Source organism: Brachyistius frenatus, unplaced genomic scaffold, assembly GCF_029030835.1.
Source record: "Brachyistius frenatus isolate BFR_SWC_R1_liver_20210118 unplaced genomic scaffold, ASM2903083v1 Contig_146, whole genome shotgun sequence".
In the NCBI taxonomy this organism is placed as follows: domain Eukaryota; kingdom Metazoa; phylum Chordata; class Actinopteri; family Embiotocidae; genus Brachyistius; species Brachyistius frenatus.
The window spans coordinates 695989-714233 of record NW_027210745.1 but is presented as its reverse complement, the minus strand read 5'-3'; the positions used below and the strand labels follow the sequence as shown (position 1 = coordinate 714233).

The following is an 18245-nucleotide window of genomic DNA, read 5'->3' as shown; positions in this document are numbered from 1 at the left end:
TTTTGTATCTGTTATCGGTGTGGCTCTCTGGACTGAAACATCTCAACAGCTATTGGATGGATTGCCATGAAATGTTTACGCAGATGTTCGCGTTCACCAGTGGATAAATGCTTCTAATTGCCTCCATGAGCTGTGCGTCACTGCTGCAGCTGTTGATCATGTTAATTAGTAGGCCAAAGTGCAATAATTAACTGACTTAATTGACATCACCTGGTAAGCAAGGGTTTAACCTGGTATACAAAATGGTATGGTATGCATTCATGTTACAGTATAAAAACCAATCACACAAAAAAAGTAAACGGAAAGTAGCGCAAATTACAAGAACCTGGCGAAATCAGGTTTTATCCTCAATCTGAGCGTCATGAGAGAAAACACGGTGCTGGTGGTGGACGCTGCACAGACCCTGTAAAAACGGCACCTGATCAAGAATTTTCTTATTGACTCTTTAGAGAAACAAGCTCAGTTCTTCATCCTGATGTTTGGAATTAAAAGTTATCAAAATAATGAGTTTTCGTCGATCGGCGTGCCCGTTGCGTGGCGGCCAAAAAGTGACCCAAAAGTCGTGCTATGGCATGTTGTCAAAACTACTACTAAGTTCCAACGATGCTCCAAACCTCGTGAAACATGCGTCAGGCACCAACTTTCATGAGTTTTTGAAGATGTTAAAGCCTCCAAAAAAAGCCTTTTTAAAAAAAAAAAGGAATGAGATCGAGAAAAAAAAATTAAAACTGGATATGTGGACCTTAATTAGATCCATGTAAGCATCAATAATGCCTTTAATGTTATTTACTGTCACTAGAGGATTGAATCACATCTGCACCGACGGGCAGACTTTCTTCAGTCACTTTATTTTAAAACACTATTTTATGTAATAAATGAAACCAGTACACGTTCAAAGTGCTACAGAGCGCAGAAAAAAATACCTTTATTACCATTTGTTTCTACCTTTTGTACTTGATGTTTTTCTGTCAAGTTTTACATGAGTTCTAAAACATCTGGGGAAACATCTGCTTCTCTCAAACAGAAAGGGACCTTTTAAAATCATAAACTGACATCTACAAAGAAAAATCAAAAAGAAAAAAAAAAGAAAAAAAATCACTGAATCAGAAAACGTGGGATGACAAAATGACTGAAATTAAAACCACATCAGTTGACTGAAATGGCAAGAAGTAGTTGGAGTACAATTAGCTCTTAGTTCACAATTTAGATAAAGATTTATTTGTCTGCGGAAGCGGCCAGTAAAAATGATCAGAATATGAATCTCGTCATCTCATCAATCAAACACATTTTTTTCAAAGCTTATCAGAAAAAATTAGTTGCTCTCTCCACACACACACACACGCACACACACACACACACACACACACTTTTATGCCTACAGCCCATAAATACAATCAATCTGATATACAAATATTTGGATAGATTTATTTTTTAGCGAAAATGCAGTTTTATTCCTGGTTCCTGCTGTTCTGAAGACCACCTCTCGATTCGATGTTTCAGTTTCTCAGAAGAGAAACTCTGAGCTCGACTTGGACGAAAGACCTCGACACATCTTTCAAAGTGAAGAGGTGATGGGCAGGAGGACATTTAAATAAATATCTGAAACGAGCAGCATCCTGACGCTGCACACTTTTCTTTCCTTCCCGCGTCACTCGACATGCTTCCTTTACCGGAGGGCGACTCGAGGAAAGGCGAACAACCACGGCAGACAAAAGCGACAATTCATTCTCGCACAAAATGCTATCTTATGAAGACAGAAGAGCCGCACACACGCACGACTCCACAATATGAAATTAAAAAGGTGCCACTTTCTCCCTGTCCATCACACATATCATCGATCACAGACGTTTAGACAAAAGGGAAACCTAAAACGGGAACTGGGACGATCGTTCTGTTAACCGTGTTATACTATAACGGCAGCTTTAGAGGAGCAACGTGTTTATTGTACACTAAACTATGTCTACATGAACGTACACTTTGTGTATGAATGCATTAAAATCCATTATACGACTGTTGTCTGTTTGGATGCAGGAATAAAGCCCTTCACGGAAACGCCTGTTAAAAACACACCAGTGACAATTACTGAAGTGAAGTCAAAGAACAGAGTGGTTAAACTGCTGGACGAACACCGACATGATGGAGACTGTGATCACTTCTTAGGTCTTTTTGGGTGCAGGCGAGAAAGAAGGGTCCTTAAGACAAAGAGCAGTATGTCCATGTACTTCATTTACTCCCAGGTAGGATCTATCCAACAAGTCTGTTCACACAATCTCTCTGTGGGATCATGTTTACTTCATCACTGGGTACTGCCGCTGACCGCCCAGGCGGCCGGAGCGGAGTCCACCTCCCGATGGTGCACTCGTCTGGGGGACAAAAAACAACAACACAGAGGATTACAACAGGAAGGAAAAAAAAAAATATATATATATATATAAGGGGAATTTTACGACTTCAAAATTATACAAACTTTCTTCTTTAAATTCGTACCTGTGCAAACTGTGCAGGGTTGTAAAAGGTGACGCCTCCAGTAGGTGCAGTTGCCTGGGCAGGCTGACTCTGTTCGAGGACACACACAGTTACTGAAGAGTTACTGTAACAGGGGTGAACTCCTACTACACCGAGATAAGACAACATTATAAAACACAAGCAGAGGAAAAGTGGAAAGGTAAATGTTGACGAGGATCCACAGTGAGGCAGCATTACAAACCACTGGGACACTTATTTTAGTAGCCATGCAAGCTTTATGGTGGGTTAATGAAGCGGTGAGATCCCTTGACAACAAGCACGGGAGGGGGGGGAAGGAGGGGCGCTCCCCTGCAGCAGTCTCCAGCATGCTTCACTCTGTGATCTCAACTTTCCAAATAAATGTTTCACTACTTTAAACAAGACTGTGGCTCTGTGACGCAGGTAAATGCTGACATCAGCAACCTCACAATGCCATAACTCAGTAGAGCTGAGGCCGATGGGAATGTATAAATTATCTAGTTCTTGAGCGATTTCACTTAAAAACAAAAAATATCAACCACATGGGGGAGCTAAGGACAAAGTTAGGAGATCACAAAAGTCAGTAGGATTCATCTTCAGAGGGGTGTAAATGTTTGTACAAAATTTCATGGCAATTCATCAAACAGTTGCCAAGATATTTCAGTTTGGACCTGCAGATCGATATTCCCATCCACAGAGTGACGCCGCTAAATGTTGCTGAAAAATAAACTCTTAAATTAGTTTTAATTTGTGTTCTTTATCACAGACGCAGAGTTTAGTTAGTGATGCTGGAGACAGCAGGCCGGTGAGCAGGCAGACACCTTCGCTTGGATTTGTGGCGGCGAAGTTTTTTGGGGGATGCAAAATGGTGAAGTGTGCTACGGGTGAAGTAGTGAGCAGGAAGGAGGTGGAAGGAGGTGGTGGTGGTGGTGAGGCGGGGGTGAGAGTGGACCTTGTGAGGTCCAGCTAGAGGTACCTGGTTTAAATGCTGACTCACTTCGCGTGATAAAGAGCTCATTGAGCTAGAACGTGAGAGCTGAAGACAGCAGGAGGGAAAAAAACAAACACAAACCACAAACCCATATTAATAACCGCCCATGCAGTGGATTAGATCTGCTTCCACTGTCTACCAGTTCCAAATGAAAATGGATAAATCAAGAGTTAGAAAATTATGGTTCTTGAAAAACAGACATGGAGAGAATTATATTTCAGCAGCACCCGCACCAGAGACTCGACTACATATCGAGGCATTTAGCGTGATTATGAGGTAAGATTTCCAGTTGACATGCGTGCATTCTCGCCTTTTCCTTCTTACATTAAACTTTGTCGTACAAATAAGCAGACCGCGCGCGCTGGCAGTGAGCTGGCAGGCATCATGTGACAGTGCTGCAGCAGCAGACAGGTCTTACCTCCCCGGACTGTGAGCCATCAGGCACGGGAGGACCTTCTGCGGCAGGCGGTAACAACATCGGGTTGAACATCTGAACAGATTAAAGTACAACAGAGGAGACTGTGGATGAGAAGAGCTTTGGCTTTGTACGTCATGTGTCTTTGCTAGATTCGCCCTCCCCAACGTGCTACGTCCTCCTACAAATGTTATGAAGGCTCCCTTGTAAATTTTGATGTCGTAACTTGTTTGAATTATAGAGATGATGAAAATTAGGTCAAAATGCTGATATGTTTAAAACAGTAATGTATTTCCAGCTTCAAAGCAACAATGTGAAAAGTTTTTTTTTTTTTTAAAGACTAAATCCCAAAACAGATGTAATACTACACACCTGTGGAGCAGCGCTGGTGTTTGGTGAATTCTGCTCCTGATTTCCTCCTTCACTTCCCTCCATAGGTTGTTGATCGTCAGGCGCTTCACCCCGGGATACACAGAAATAATTTGTTACTTCAGTCCCGACTCGCTCTGCAGCTCCACCTTCCAAAATCAAACAGGACTCATCTACAACCACCGAGGGTTGTTGTTTGTGCCTGTGTTGGAAAACCAAAGCTACTCTACAACCCTGATGTATTTTAACAGCAGACACACACACACACACACACTGAACTAGGCACAAAGAGGTTAGCGGGCATGGGCGCCAAAGGAGCAAAGATGTCCGCTGGAGCCGGGGCCAATCCGCCCGGTTTGGCAGTTCTGCTGGGGTTCAGGAAGTCCACGTATCTGCTCCGAGTGCCTGAGGAGACAGAAACACATCTGAGTGGCAAGAAACACAGGAAGTAATTCTACCATGGTATTATGAACGGTCACGTGTGGTGTTAGTGTTTGTGAGTGAGCCTCATCTCATCTCACCTGCCTTCCAGGAGAACATGTTGACGGGAGGACCAGCACCCGGTGGCACAGGGGGCCCCCCTGGACCAGGCATCAGCGCCATCTTGGGGAAGCCAGAGGGAGGCGGCGGAGGGGGCTTACTCTAACAAACGAGAAGAAAACCGTCCGATTTTTTTTGGAGCTATGAAGCTTTCAGACCTGTTGAAAAATATAAATCTGGATCGTCGACCGATTTTTAAACCATTACTTACCTCCTCTTCAGGCTCGTTCAAGTCGACCCATTTCTGCTTCTTCTCATCCCAAACAATCTGATAAAAAAGATCACAGTGCTCACATAAAAAAAAAAAAAAAAAAAAAAACCTGTGTAGAAAGTAAAAAGACATGCACTATCACTTACAGATGGGTTTTTGTCATCTGGCAAGTAAGCCTCATTCTTCCCCTTCCCAAAGATCCAGTTGACCCAGCCGCCGCCACCGCCGCCCCTCTGTGTGTGAAAAGAAGATGAACCATTTTTACTGAACACTCGTGAACATTGTAGGAGTGCCAGCTGAAGATCCGAGAGCTCCCGTATGTATTATGAACCTTCTTTGGAGAGTCCTTCTTGACTTTCTTTGCCTCTTCTTTACGCGGCTGCTCGGGAATAGAGGGCGGAGGCGGAGAGGCCTGTTTCACCGCAGAGTTGCTCCGCTCTCTTCCCCCAGAGTGAGTGGAGGACTCGGAGGTTGTGCGAGAGCGTCGTCCCAGTCCCTGAACAACAGAAAACACTCATCATAAAATATATACTGAAAACCGAATGTGTCTTCTGAGGCTCCTGTAGAAGGAGCCTCTTTTTGGGATGACTTGACAAGGACAGACTTCCTAGATTTCCTTTTCTTTAACAGTTTACAAGTAGTAATTCGTATTACATTATTGAATTGGATCCTGAAAACTAGTCAGGTGAATCTTTCCTTTAATCCACTGGATAATAAAGTAAAAAAAAAAAAAACAACACTTCACTGCATTGGTTGGCCAGCTCTCCTCAGCACTGAAGACTACAAATTTGAAAATTATAAAAGTGCGGATTTACTAAGGTTACTCATCTCTGCCTACTGCTAGCGTCTTGATGTGACAGTAGCTGCTACTAAAACAAGCCTAAAACTGGTACAAAGTCCAATAATGTTAAAGAAGTTCAACGCTAAATCAATAAACTAAGATTTAAGGGCATTTTCTGGAAACTGAAGCCAAGTTAAAACACCATGTCTAACTTATGATTGGCTGTGCAGCTCCATAATAAATGCCTTATTTCTTGGCACATAAGCAAAGACCACCGGACTGATTAAACAGAAGTTAGCAGTTTACACATGACACACAAACGCACCATATGCATTGAAGATTGTGAAGTAGTCCGTTGTCTCCCGGGACCCTGCAACACCGCAAAGACAATGTTAAAAGCATTATCTAGAACATTTAACGGCACAAAAGGAAGTTCACTTGCCAAAAAAGCCCAGAAGTATCATGGACTGACCATGTGAGCCATGTGGTCGTAGAAGTCCCTCTGAGGTGTGTGGGAGCCTCTGGGCGGGGAGGTCGATATTGGTTGAGCGGTCTGCATCTCCAGTTGGTGGGCCTCGGGCGGCTGCTCTACGTGTGGCATGTGCCCAGGAGAGGGGGGCATGTGCTGAGGCATCTGAGGTGGCGGATGATTCATCTGCACGGGTGAATGAGGCATCTGAGGGAGCATGTGGGGTGACATTTGGCCCATTTGTGGAGGCTGCTGATGAGCTCCTGGGTACATTTCTGACTGCTCAGGGGGAGGTTGGAAGTGGGGAGGGGCGAAGCCAGGATCCTGTGGAGGGTAGTTTGAGGTGAGGATCTGGCTTGGTGGTCCAGTGGGGGTTACTGGGTAGAACTGGGGCACATCATTGGGGGGTAAGTGCTGCGGAGGATGGGCCATCCCGTCTTGGAGGATGGAGGTGGGAGCTGAAAGAAAACACAGGAGATGAGACTCATTTTGAATCTAACAGTACAGAGAGATTGAAAATGAGACCACCAGAGTTTGAACTGTACACACACCTGGAGGCATCAACTGCACACCTTGTGGTGGAGGTCCAGGCAGTAACGAGCTCATGAGTTGGTTGTCAGAGGTCGGGCCATCCATCTCCAGCGGCAGACTGTAAGGTTCAAGTGGACTCGGCTGGTCCTCAGAGCTCGGGCTGCTGCAGTCGAACTGTGAGGGAGTTGTTCTGTCTGCGTTGTACGTAATCACACCCGTCTAAGAAAAAAAAAGAGAAGAAAAGCATTAAACATTTGTCACATGTTTACAAATGATCCAAACCATTTCATAAAATTAATCCTTTGAATTTTCACACACTACAACTTGAAGAAATCAAATGGAAACGTGATTTATTAGGAGTTAACAACAAGCAAAACAAAGACAAGTTTCCACAAGTCCTTTCTGAATCCTGTAAAATCAGCACATTTGACTAAAACCACTTTTCCTCCTTCCTTCCTCACCCTGATCTGTCCGTCCAGCTGCCGGAGGTGAATCAGCCATTCAGGCTCATTGAACAGCTCCTGCTCCGGCTTCTCCTTCAGTTGTGGATCGAACAGTCGCAGCTTTTCAGACATCTGTCAGCAAACAGCGTAAAATGACACGTGTTAGAGGGCACAAACTGGCACCTGCTGTATTTATAATGATTCTACAGAGGAGCAACAGAATGAGTGCATACCTGTATGATCTGACTGATGAAGACAGGAGAGTAGTAAGAAGGCTGCATGAGGACAGTCTTTGAGATAACTTCACAGTAGTGGAAGGCCTGAGCGCTCAGGCCTGCTTCAGCCAAGCGGCATGCATAGATCAACTTGAACACCTAATAAGAGACAATCAAGAACAGAGACCCGAGTTATTCCTTTGTAATATCTCCATTGTACACATCAGTTATCATGTATTGAGCCACAGAGGTAAGGAAATGTAAACCACTTCTTCATTTTTAAGCCCAGACCTATTTAATATAATCAGTTCTTTCAGCTATTCGGTTCTTGGTATGTACTTGTCTGTTTATTAGTCATAACAATAAAAACATACCTGGAAATTGGGAAGTGAACAGGGCTGGGAGCCCAGAGACTGAGCGTACTCATACGCCTCAGTCCTCTGGATTGCTTCATTGGTCGCAAACTGGTAAAAGGATAAACTGAAACAAAGAGACAAAGATAAAGTTACATGTGTGGCACAGCCAAATGATTTTCCACTCGTGGTACAACTGGCTGCGCCCATATATCATTCTGCTATAGGGGCAATAATTAATATTAACTGGGTAAATCCTCACTCATCCCACACTTTCACTCACCTGTGGTTGGAGCCAATCAGAACCATCTTGGTGCTCTTCTTTGTGAAAACTCCCAGACCAACCTGGGCCATCATGTAGCAGAAGTGTGCGGCATCGATGAGCCCCTTCGAAGCTGCCACAAGACAAAATGAGAAAAGAGTTTGAGGGATTGTGTTTGTTGGGGTACAGCTGAGTCCTGGTAGTTACTGGATTTCTGCTACAATCCTACCGAGAGTGTCGCCCATGGTGGTGATAGTGCGAGTATCCAGGTCCAGAGTGTGTGTGAGGTTAGAGAGCACCATGGCCAGATGAGGGCGCCAGTCGCCCCACTTCTCCTCTCCGCAGCACTGCATGCACACAAGACATCTCTCAACAAAGATGACAAAAAAAAATTGACATGCAGGTCTACACAGTTGAAAATGTTGAGCGATTAAGGACAGAAGGTGGAAGTAATGCGTACAGTGGCTGATGCAGGCATCCTTCCTGACATCAGTTGGTACACTGTCTGGAGAGGATCATTGATGGACAAACTGTTGGCAAACCTAAACAACAAAGACAGACAAAAAAAAAGTCAATTGATCTGTAAAAAGTATCACAGAATAAAGAGGCAAAACAGGCCGTTGAGTCACAGCCTTATATTACTGGTACTTTACCTTGTCATGACGCGTGCGTGAGTCCTGTTGTCCATCTTACTGGCCAACAGCAGGGCGTGACCCCAGAGACCTCCCTTCATGGCTGCTTCAAGTGCATCCTGTCCCACAGACAAAGTGGAGAACATTTCAGATCTCAAGACAAAATTAAATGACAATAACACACTCATCATGTGCATTTCTTACCTTCTTGCGGCCGAACAGCAGCAGCTCCCTGAAGCGTTCGGTTTCCTTGCCGACGTTCTCTGGGACAGTCATGAAGGTGTCGGATAGAAGGGAAAGTGGTCCGGCTCCCGGCTCTTCCTCGGCTCGTGCCAGCGGCTCATTGTTGAAATCAATCAAGTTGGCTTCGTTGGGGCTCTTGCCCGGAAGCCAGACAGAACGATGCTCCTTCAGCAAGAGGTCAGCGATGTCTGTGCCGACAACAGTCTTAAAGAACACAGTGTGACAGTGAAAAAGTCATATCTCTGCTTTCACTTATATCTCTATAGTTAAATATTAATTTTAATGCTTAGTCAGTGGGAGTATTGGTTTTATCTAATTTATAGTACCAAGTGTCAGTCATGCGTGAGTCAGTGGTCAGCAGTGACATGTCCTGATAAGACCTATCGTGTCAGCACAGAGGTGGCAGCAGCTGATGGGGGGGGTAGCATGCCTTTTAATTACAGTGAATAGGACTCCTGAGTGATATGTGATGGCATGTGCGTTCCTCGGAAAAGCCCTACTGGAACATGGGACCTAAACAGTTTATAAGGCCGTGTTCAACAGTTCCACTCGGTTTGTTGAGACTCTTGATTTTCAATAAACCTACACGGCATCAGACTCTGAAGACTGTGTTTGATTTGGAATACTAAGAGCGGTGAGAGGTGAGCAGCTCAGAAGAATTTCCACCACAACTTCTACAGTATGTCTGACAGATTCTCAGCAATGTGAGAACAGTCTTACCCCATTTTGTCGACACATCAGCATGATGAAGTCCCAGAGCAGGTGGGCAGAGTCTTTGTCCAAGAGGTTGTTATCCCGGGAACACTCCAGTGCTTTGTTCTGGGAGAACTTTATCACGTCCACTTTATGGGTCTCCTCCCTGCCAGCAAGATGTGAGACGGGATATCAGCGACTATTCAAACCCATTCTGCCAATTACATATGCTGATATCCAGACATTCACATGCAGCAAAAAAGAAAGACCTATTTTGTGCAAATTCACAAGCAGTTGGTTCGGTCTTTTGGATCAGTTACACATGATGAGAGGAGGAGACAAAGTTTATAATTGTACTTTGGTATGCCGAGGAAATTAAAAGTAAAATTGAAAAAACGCATAACAATGTTGAAACTTAAAACTTCTGACAGCAAAGTAAGAGCTGGTAGTAACACCATAATAATAATGATATCATAGTGCCAACAAAATGAAACTGTTTATTCATTTTTCTCTATTCAAACAGAAAAAGCCACCGGCAACACGTTGACGTCAGACAAACCAACCTAGCGCTTCATAGGTTAGTGACTAAAAACTATTTGTGACGGATAAAGAAGGCAGAACACACTTACTTGACGAGGGGTCCTGGGAAAGCTCGTAGTTCTGCCTGATCCGGGGTGTCCTGCAGCATTGTCTGGAAATACAGGTGTGGGATTAAGTTCACGGGTAACAGGGTTTAGCTTACTCCATTTGAATTTGTCTCTACAGGTCATTTAATGTTTTAAATATAGTTCAGAGTCCACTAAAGTGAATTTATTTGCCAGTATTCATTATGTTCTTATAAACATTACATTGCATTCTTGTTCTTTTGTGAACTCCCTCCTGTACGCTCATATTCATTCTTGCTTTCCACAAAACAGTGATGTTAAATGTTAAAATAAACACACCTCCATGTTGTGGATATCAACTAGGGCAGGCTGTCCAGCTGAGGGGAGATTGGGCAGAACTTGAACCAGATGACCACCAGGTCCAAAGCGGGCACAGCGGTGGGGTATGGTGAACTTCTCTGGGGTTGTGGGACGAGGGGGAGCTGGAGGAAAAAATAAGGAGTCAGACTTGGAGTACGTGGCTGAACTCTGCTTGGGATCTTTTTGGCATTTAGAAACGGGTGATCCTTGAAAACTGTAAACTGTCTTGAAAGTGAGGGTCGTGTACTTACGCTGCTCGGGGGCGATCCAGGTGCCGTCTGTGGTGTACTCAGAAGGGTACAGGTACTGGCTGTAGTTCTGGGAGGCATCAGTCTGGTTCGGGTACTGGCCATAAGAGTAGTCCACAGCCAGAGTGGATGCTGTGGTGTCATAAACTGCTGACACTAAGTCAGGCTGGCTCCTGTATACCTGACTCTGCAAGAGGAGACGAGGAAAAAAGAGCATATTATCAAATAATAAGACAAATGAAACCTGAGCTTTTAAAGGTCCCATATTTTACACTTTTCCACAACAGCTTATGTCTTTCTTAATAAGCTTATCATGCTAAAGAGAGCCACAAGGTGATATCAAGAGAAGGTGGAGCACCATTAAAGCAGCACTGGCCTGTACTACTGTAATATGTTGGCTCCGTCTCTGAGTCCCTGTACTAAGGTTGAACCAGAAAGTAGAAAAAAGTACTACCACCAACATAAAAGAAAGATCATTCACCTGTTGTGATTGTGAGCTGAAGCTACTCCGTCTGCTGTGGTGACTGTGGGAGCTGTGTACGCTGTGGGCCGACTGCTCGCTGTGGACGCTGCGGCGGTCAAAGTCGTCGGCGTACGTTTCTCCACGACGACGGTAGTCATCGTCGAAACTGGCATCGTAACCGGGGTAGTACCGCCACTGGTCATCGTAGCCTTCTTTCCTGCGAGAGGAGCGTACAGCGTTTGTAAATCTAGCAGCACTCCGTACTGCCTGCTTATTCGATGGATCATGTAATCCATGAAAGCCCAGCAGAAGCAACCATCGTAACAAAAGGCTAACAGTATGTATCATCTGACAAATTCTATGTAGAAGCTTTAAATCTATTTTCCAATCAGACACATGATTCGACAAGGTTTACCGTTACAGCAGATAACTACAACAACACTGCCTCACATCACCTATTGCTAAATAATAACAACAATTTCACTGACATGAAGCACTCAGGGTGTGCAAATGGTTTTCTCTGCATACCTGGCAGGATACGCTTGTGGATTATAGTAGTTTTCTCTGCCTCTGTAGGCTTCATCGTAATTAGCCCAGTAGGCCTGATCATAGTATCCTCTGTATCGTGGGTCGTACTGTCCATAGTTGTATCCTTCCCACAAAAAATATGGAGAAAAAGAGAGGGTGATTAATATGTACAAAAAAACATGAACATACACAGAAGGATTAATACGTTTTGTTAACTAATAACCTTGCAACAATTTCAGGGAACAAAAAAGGGGGAAATGAGTCAAAGCTTTCCACTCAGCGGCTCATACCTGCGTAATCATACTGCTTCTGATAATCTGCATAATATTCACTATAGGCACTTCGGTTTGCTCTGTGGTATTCTTCAGGATAACCTTGCCTGTTGGGGGAAAAGCAAACAAAAGGTGAGATTTACAGGTATCCATCTAAAGATGGTTACATAATATACACCAAACAAAACCAAGCTTGATTTCCGAGTTCTCGATATTCTCTTAAGTAAGATATTTACAAACTCAGTGTAACTTTACGAGGAGTATCTCCCATGTAAATGATGGTGTAAGACGGAGAGAGTCTCACTGACCTGGATGGGGGTCTGTCAGAGTACTGACTGGCCCTAGAGCTGGGTCGGTCTGGCTGAGGCTCTCTATACTGGTAGTTTGGATCACGGTATGTTGCGGTCTGCCCATCATATCTACCATACCAAGGATCTCCTCTGCCCCTGTATGAACCATCCTGAAAAATAAAAGCACAAATAAGGGAATTTACCATTGAAATTCGTATATTTCATTGCAACAGCTGCATATGCTTGAACCTTTCATCAGGACCGAGGATTGTACAACTTCACAAAAACATGGCAGATGAATATTCAAAAGCTAGCATAGAATAAAGGACTTTACACTTACTTGATAATATGGCTGTGCTCTCGGATCCCCGGGTGGAGGTTGGTACTGGCCAGGAGGATACGGTGCTCTGCCATCCGGGTATTCTCCATAGTTACCATAATAGCCACCATACATCTGCCCTGGCCCTGGAGCAGGGGGCCCGTAACCTTGATGGCTGCCTGCAGAGGAGGGTGGGCGAGGTGGTTCTGCGGGAGCTGGTTGGGGTGCCCCTGGAGGTGCTGGTCCTTGAGGCCCTGGAGGGTATGCAGTGGCAGGAGGAGGAGCGCTCCCGGCAGCAGGCCCCTGTGCTGGAGCTGGAGCTGGATACTGGTCAAGGGAAGGTTGTGCTCCACTCACAGGAACAGGAGGAGCGTCGTTTTGTCCCTGCGGGGCAGCCTGAGAGTCTGATGTCTTAGGAGATTCAGCTAGGGGCTGCTGGGTATTTGCAGCTGCTTGGGAGGGTGCTGGAGGTACCTGGGAGGCAGACAAAGAGGCATTCCCGTCCATTCTTACCCCCTGCTGAGAATCTTTGGTGACCTGTAGGTAAAATCCATTACTAGATTGTGGAGACTCATGTGAGGGCGGGTGGCCAGATGCTTGGCTTTGGGCTTGTGATTGGTGCATAGAAAAATCAAGCAGTTCATAATTTGACGGCTGATTATGATTAGCGACAGGAGCAGTCACGAGAGAAGCCTGCGGATTAACTTGGAGAGCAGAGTGGCTGTCTCCACCCATTGATTGGGCCCTGGAAAGAGGAGGGCAGACTGGCTGAGACTGCGGCGAAGCTGTGACTTCTGACGGGTTGTCTCGAGTCAGATTGAGCGCACCCTGATTAGGAGCTGAAGGAGAGAAAGTCATAGGTCCGGGAGGAAAGAGTGGGTTTTGATTAGAGGTTACTGTTGGTGGTTGGGAAGTACTGGCACCCTGCACCTGTGCAAATGATCTCACAGGTGGGGTCACCTCCCTAAGGCTACTTTGACTGGCTGCTTGAGCAGGAGTACTCGGGGGAATCACACTGTAATTGGACACTGGTGGGGCAATCAAAACAGGCTGCTGGAGCGAGCTGGACACGAGGAGAGATGCATAGCCCAGGCTGCCTTGAGAGTCACTTGGCTCTGCCTCACTCACCTTTGGTGGGTTCTCTAGATTCTCTGAGTGTTGCTGAGGTGTTGGCTGGATTCTCTGGGAGGGCTGCAGGTCCAGTGGGAAATCCTCTGGAGGTTGGATGACATCGGCACTGGGCTCTCGTAAAGGGGCAAGAACTGTTGGAGCAGCAGGGGCAAGCAGGATGTTAGCACTTAAGCTTGCGGTATCATTCTGAGCCCACAGAGTAGTGGCAGGGCTTTCACAGGGCCGACTGGCCCCAAAAGCACGGGACGAAGGTCGAGAATGAGAAAGAACCACCGGGTATGTTAGATGAAGTGCGCCACCTCCAGCCCCAGCTGGCAGCGGGTGTCCGGGGCCATAAATATTTTCCATGTTATCTGGTGGCTGCTCCATGTTGCCAGGTGTACAATCTGCTCTGCCTTCCGCTACCATTTTAGCCCTATCAACTTCAGCAGGTCGTACCCCAACTCCATGTGAGCGCACGGGTTCAAAAGAGCTGTTAGCACTGGCCTGAAAAATCCCCGTTGGTTTGGGAGGGCTTGGTGTAGGAGGCCATGTCTGCTCCAGGGAGCTCTGTTGCATGCCCATACCTCCAGCTGGAGAAGTGTCAATCTGCTCAAAGTAGCCTCCAGTGGCAGCAGGCAGGCTGGCGTCATCAGTTAGACGAGGGCTTTCCTGCTGAATAAAGGTGCCTATTACTCCCTGGTGTCGACGGGAGCCAGTTCCACTTCCATGGCTCATATTGCTATAGTTGGATGACACACTGGCAGATCTCATTGGTCTTGGAATTGAATCTGGGGTCTCCAGGTTGGGTCCAGTTTCAAACTGGTCTGCTCCATGGGGTGCAGGAGCAGGAGCAGCAGGACTGCCATGAGTTTCACTGGGTAATACTTCCTGGTTCGGGACACACTCCAAATTCTCTACATGGTCAAACTGGGTATCAGCTGGCTTCTGGGGACTTCCCTGTGATGGATGACTGTCATCATTCATATAAGGTAGGTGTGAATGACCTTGAAGAGAAGCTCCTTGGTAATCCAAAGGAACATCTCCGTGGCCGCTGTGGGCTTGTGGGTTGCTGTGATGCGGAAATGACACAGCAATACCATTCACTGCCTTTTTTCTCTCCCCAGCCAGCGTTTCCTCATTTTCCACATCATTGTCTTTGAAGAACATTGGCAGTGTACCAGACTCCTGACAGTACGGAACTGGGGCAGGGGCAGAACTCGGCCCGGGACCGGTGTTGGAAGCTTGTTGAGATCCAGCAGGGTCAGGCGGGGGCTGAGGATGGCCCAGGCCAGTACCCATTTGGTGGTAGCCTGAGTCCTGTGGAGGTTGGCTGAACCACGGGTCCTGGGGAGCCGAGCTCTGACTGAAGTAAGTCTGCATTTGGAAATGCGGATTATGCTGCTGGGGTCCATTTGGGTCTGGCCAGTGAGAACTAGGGGATCTTACAGGGTTTTGAGGAGGAAGAGTAGCCGGGTTCTGGGGATGCCCAGGTTGTGCTGGAGGGGTGGAGGTGTTGTGCTGGGGTGATGGGCTATGGGCGGGGTACATCTGAGCCTGCGGAGGTATATTAAAAGGCTGTGGTGGAGGGTCACTCGTAGGCTGGAAATAGTTCTGAACTGATGGAGGGCGACTTCCGAGATCAGGAGCCCACTGGGAGGATGAGCTTGTGGGAGGCAGTGGCTGAAAGGGAACAGGAGGAGCTGGAGCCTGCATTTGAAATTCCTGGGTAAAATGTGTCTGACTAAGTGCTGGGGCCATAGCTATAGCCATAGGTGGTGTTTCTGTGGACATGGATGATGTCTGTTCTCTCGAATTCAAATAGCTCAGTTCAGTATTTGAGGATGCATATCCCAGGGCACCTGGTGCTGGGAAAACACCAGGGGGTGCTGTACTGTGAGGGTTGAACAGGGTCATCCCTGGCAGAGAGGATGGTGAGGGACCAGACGGAACAGCGGGGACACCCTCCAGTGTCTGTGGCTGTGGAGGCAGCCCTGAGCCAGGTTGAGAGTACATGGTGTTAGGTGGGGTTTGCATTGGTGGAGGGTTGCTGTTAGGTATCGTTGGGAGTCCACCCGCAGCCATAGGGGGGTGAGCTCTACCAAAACCAAAAGGGTCTGTCATGGGTTGGGCAGCAGGAGGCATTGCGGCAGGAACGGCTGCTGCTGCTGCTGCTGCATGCTTGTGAGGCCTGGTCCTGCGGAACATATTGGACCCAGAAGGAGGAGGGCCAGAGGATCCTGGAGGTCCAGTCCGAGGAGGGGGCTGCATGTCTGCAGAGCTAACAGGTCCGAGGACCAGTTCACTTTAAGAGATATAACTGAAGAGACTGAAGTCAGGCGTAGCTGGGTAGAGAAGAGGAAAGAGGGAGTGGTTAACAAAAAGTTACACATGCCTTACTGATGGACTTTACCACACCTTTATTTGTGTTGTAGTCTGTTCCTATTTAAACAAAGGGTAAAACGTGGCAAGTTCTGGATCAGCTCTAAGATTTTATGACGGATAAATATGGTACGACACTAAGTACAACATACCTGATCAATTGTAATGAAGGCCGACCTTAATTACATCATCCAATCTGAGTCAAATGGTTTGTCAAATACTTGATGCTTGTCTTTTCCAAACATTATAAACACAACCATATGAACACATGCAAGTCTACACAACTGTAACGAAGCATGTCACATATGTGAAGAATAATATCTGTCATATTATAATATATAAATATATATAAAAAACCACATCACATTCTTAAGTTAATATCAATAACACAGAAATGTTTAAGCAGCTTAACTACTTATTGAAAAGCACCTGGTTTTGGATCACAGACAGCTTTTGCAAGAAGGTCATAAAGAGCCTGACTGCTTCTAGAAAGGACCGACAATTGAGCAAATTGCCATTGAAATTATAGACGTTTCATGAATTTTGTTTAGGATGAAAACAAAACAACAACAACAAAAAACACATCTTTACGGTTGAACTTGTATATATATATAATTTAAAAAAAAAAAGGAAAACACTGACGGAACTGTCAAATCCTTGCTTTTAAAGTTGAGGTTAATAACTGTACCACAAGATGAAATAACATCATCTGACAGGTACTGACACTGCACATCGGGGGAGCCAACACTGAGCATTTGAAATGTTAGAAAGAGGGCTAACGTAGTAACCCAACAGTCTCGGTCAAGATGATCTCTCCGGACGTGATCCCGGATCTTTAAAAAAAGGTTATAAATCCACCCAGAGCTGCTCCGACCTCGCAGGCTTAACGTTAGCATCGAAACCAACTTACAAAAGTCTCCAAAAACTTAAGACATGAACTGTCGACTTCAACGCCAATATCTGATAACGGAGGGTAATCTAACCGATGGCTGCTGCTCTTCTTCTTCTTTTTTTTTTTTGCCCCCCGGCACCACATTAAGTGAAAAGGTCCGGAGTGCTTTCGCCTAACGGCTAACGGGAGCGCGACATGTCCCGGACGCCAAACACCGATATCGAAAAAGTAAAACGTAAGACTTATCCCTTTTGTACTGATTCAGCAGTGACAGGAGCGCACACACACACACACACACACACACATATATATATATAATATATATATATAAAGGTACAGGTCGCTGGCCACTCCGTCGAGCATAATTTAACAGGTTCACTGCCTGGTCAGCTAGCGTTAGCATAGCTAGCAATGCTAACTAACTAGCCCTGTGCTAACTTACAGGGTAACAGTTTCCTACTTTCTTTAGATGCCCAATTAAAACGTTCAGAGTTCAACTTTGTCAGTTGGGTTACACATTTACTCTTACCCGATGTCGGAAATGTGTACAGATATATATATATATATATGAACAAAAAAATTCTTACAAATATGCAGGACAGTGGGTCTGACACACCGCCACCATCTTCAATGAACACATCCTACTAGGCGACGTGTACAAGCCGCGTCACGGGCCAAACAACGGTTGCGTCATAAAAGGGCGGAGCTTGTTAAAAAGGTGCTTTCTGTTAATTTCTCTCAATCAAAATCCTTTTTTTTTTTTTTTTTGTGTGCAATGAAGAATTACTTGGATTGAACAGGATACGGGTAACAAACAAAAAAAAATGAATATGCAAACACACCGAAAGTTTGGAAAGCTATACATATATACTTAGATAGATAATATATTTAAAATAGATATAGGTAAAGTTGAATATATTATAACCATAATCCTGCATAATGTGCAAATATCATCTAGCATGTAGATAAATACATATACATGTCATTAAAGTATCATTGATATGAATAATATATGTAAAAACTGTAAGGTAACAGAACTCAACAAAATAAAAAAAAATCATACATGGGAACAGTACACAAATCCTACACAGATATGTGCATCAACAGACTATAATAAACTATTAAATGATGCCTTGTAGTCTCA

The 18245-nt window shown here is 45.4% G+C and overlaps 1 protein-coding gene across 4 annotated transcripts; it reads right to left on the bottom strand.

Annotated features, from left to right (window-relative positions):
* Positions 1 to 891: 891 nt before the first annotated feature.
* Positions 892 to 17738, bottom strand: sec16a (SEC16 homolog A, endoplasmic reticulum export factor). 4 transcript variants are annotated; one of them, XM_069715658.1, is made up of 31 exons: positions 17689 to 17738; positions 12739 to 16172; positions 12417 to 12568; positions 12127 to 12215; positions 11837 to 11960; positions 11327 to 11525; positions 10849 to 11032; positions 10577 to 10719; positions 10262 to 10323; positions 9660 to 9798; positions 8901 to 9143; positions 8718 to 8815; positions 8525 to 8606; positions 8294 to 8411; positions 8086 to 8197; positions 7824 to 7929; positions 7468 to 7608; positions 7253 to 7366; positions 6812 to 7010; positions 6264 to 6718; positions 6117 to 6161; positions 5342 to 5506; positions 5157 to 5243; positions 5011 to 5067; positions 4781 to 4901; positions 4535 to 4664; positions 4263 to 4347; positions 3894 to 3965; positions 3461 to 3520; positions 2488 to 2556; positions 892 to 2363 (listed from the first exon to the last, which is right to left on the bottom strand). In XM_069715658.1, exons 2-31 carry the CDS (start codon positions 16096 to 16098, stop codon positions 2289 to 2291), a joined length of 7086 nt encoding a protein of 2361 aa, XP_069571759.1. In that variant the 5' UTR covers positions 16099 to 16172; positions 17689 to 17738; the 3' UTR covers positions 892 to 2288. The 4 variants fall into 4 exon arrangements, with proteins under 4 accessions (XP_069571759.1, XP_069571761.1, XP_069571760.1 ...); XM_069715660.1 differs by having other exon boundaries at positions 3482 to 3520; XM_069715659.1 differs by having other exon boundaries at positions 6833 to 7010.
* Positions 17739 to 18245: the final 507 nt, after the last annotated feature.

Coding starts and splice junctions, on each gene's coding strand:
- sec16a (XM_069715658.1), bottom strand. CDS start 16,098: ATGCAGCCCCCTCCTCGGACTGGACCTCCAGGATCCTCTGGCCCTCCT. Junction 10,720..10,848: donor CTGGATCGCCCCCGAGCAGC/GTAAGTACACGA, acceptor TTTTTCCTCCAG/CTCCCCCTCGTCCCACAACC. Junction 2,557..3,460: donor TGAGTCAGCATTTAAACCAG/GTACCTCTAGCT, acceptor GTCCTCGAACAG/AGTCAGCCTGCCCAGGCAAC.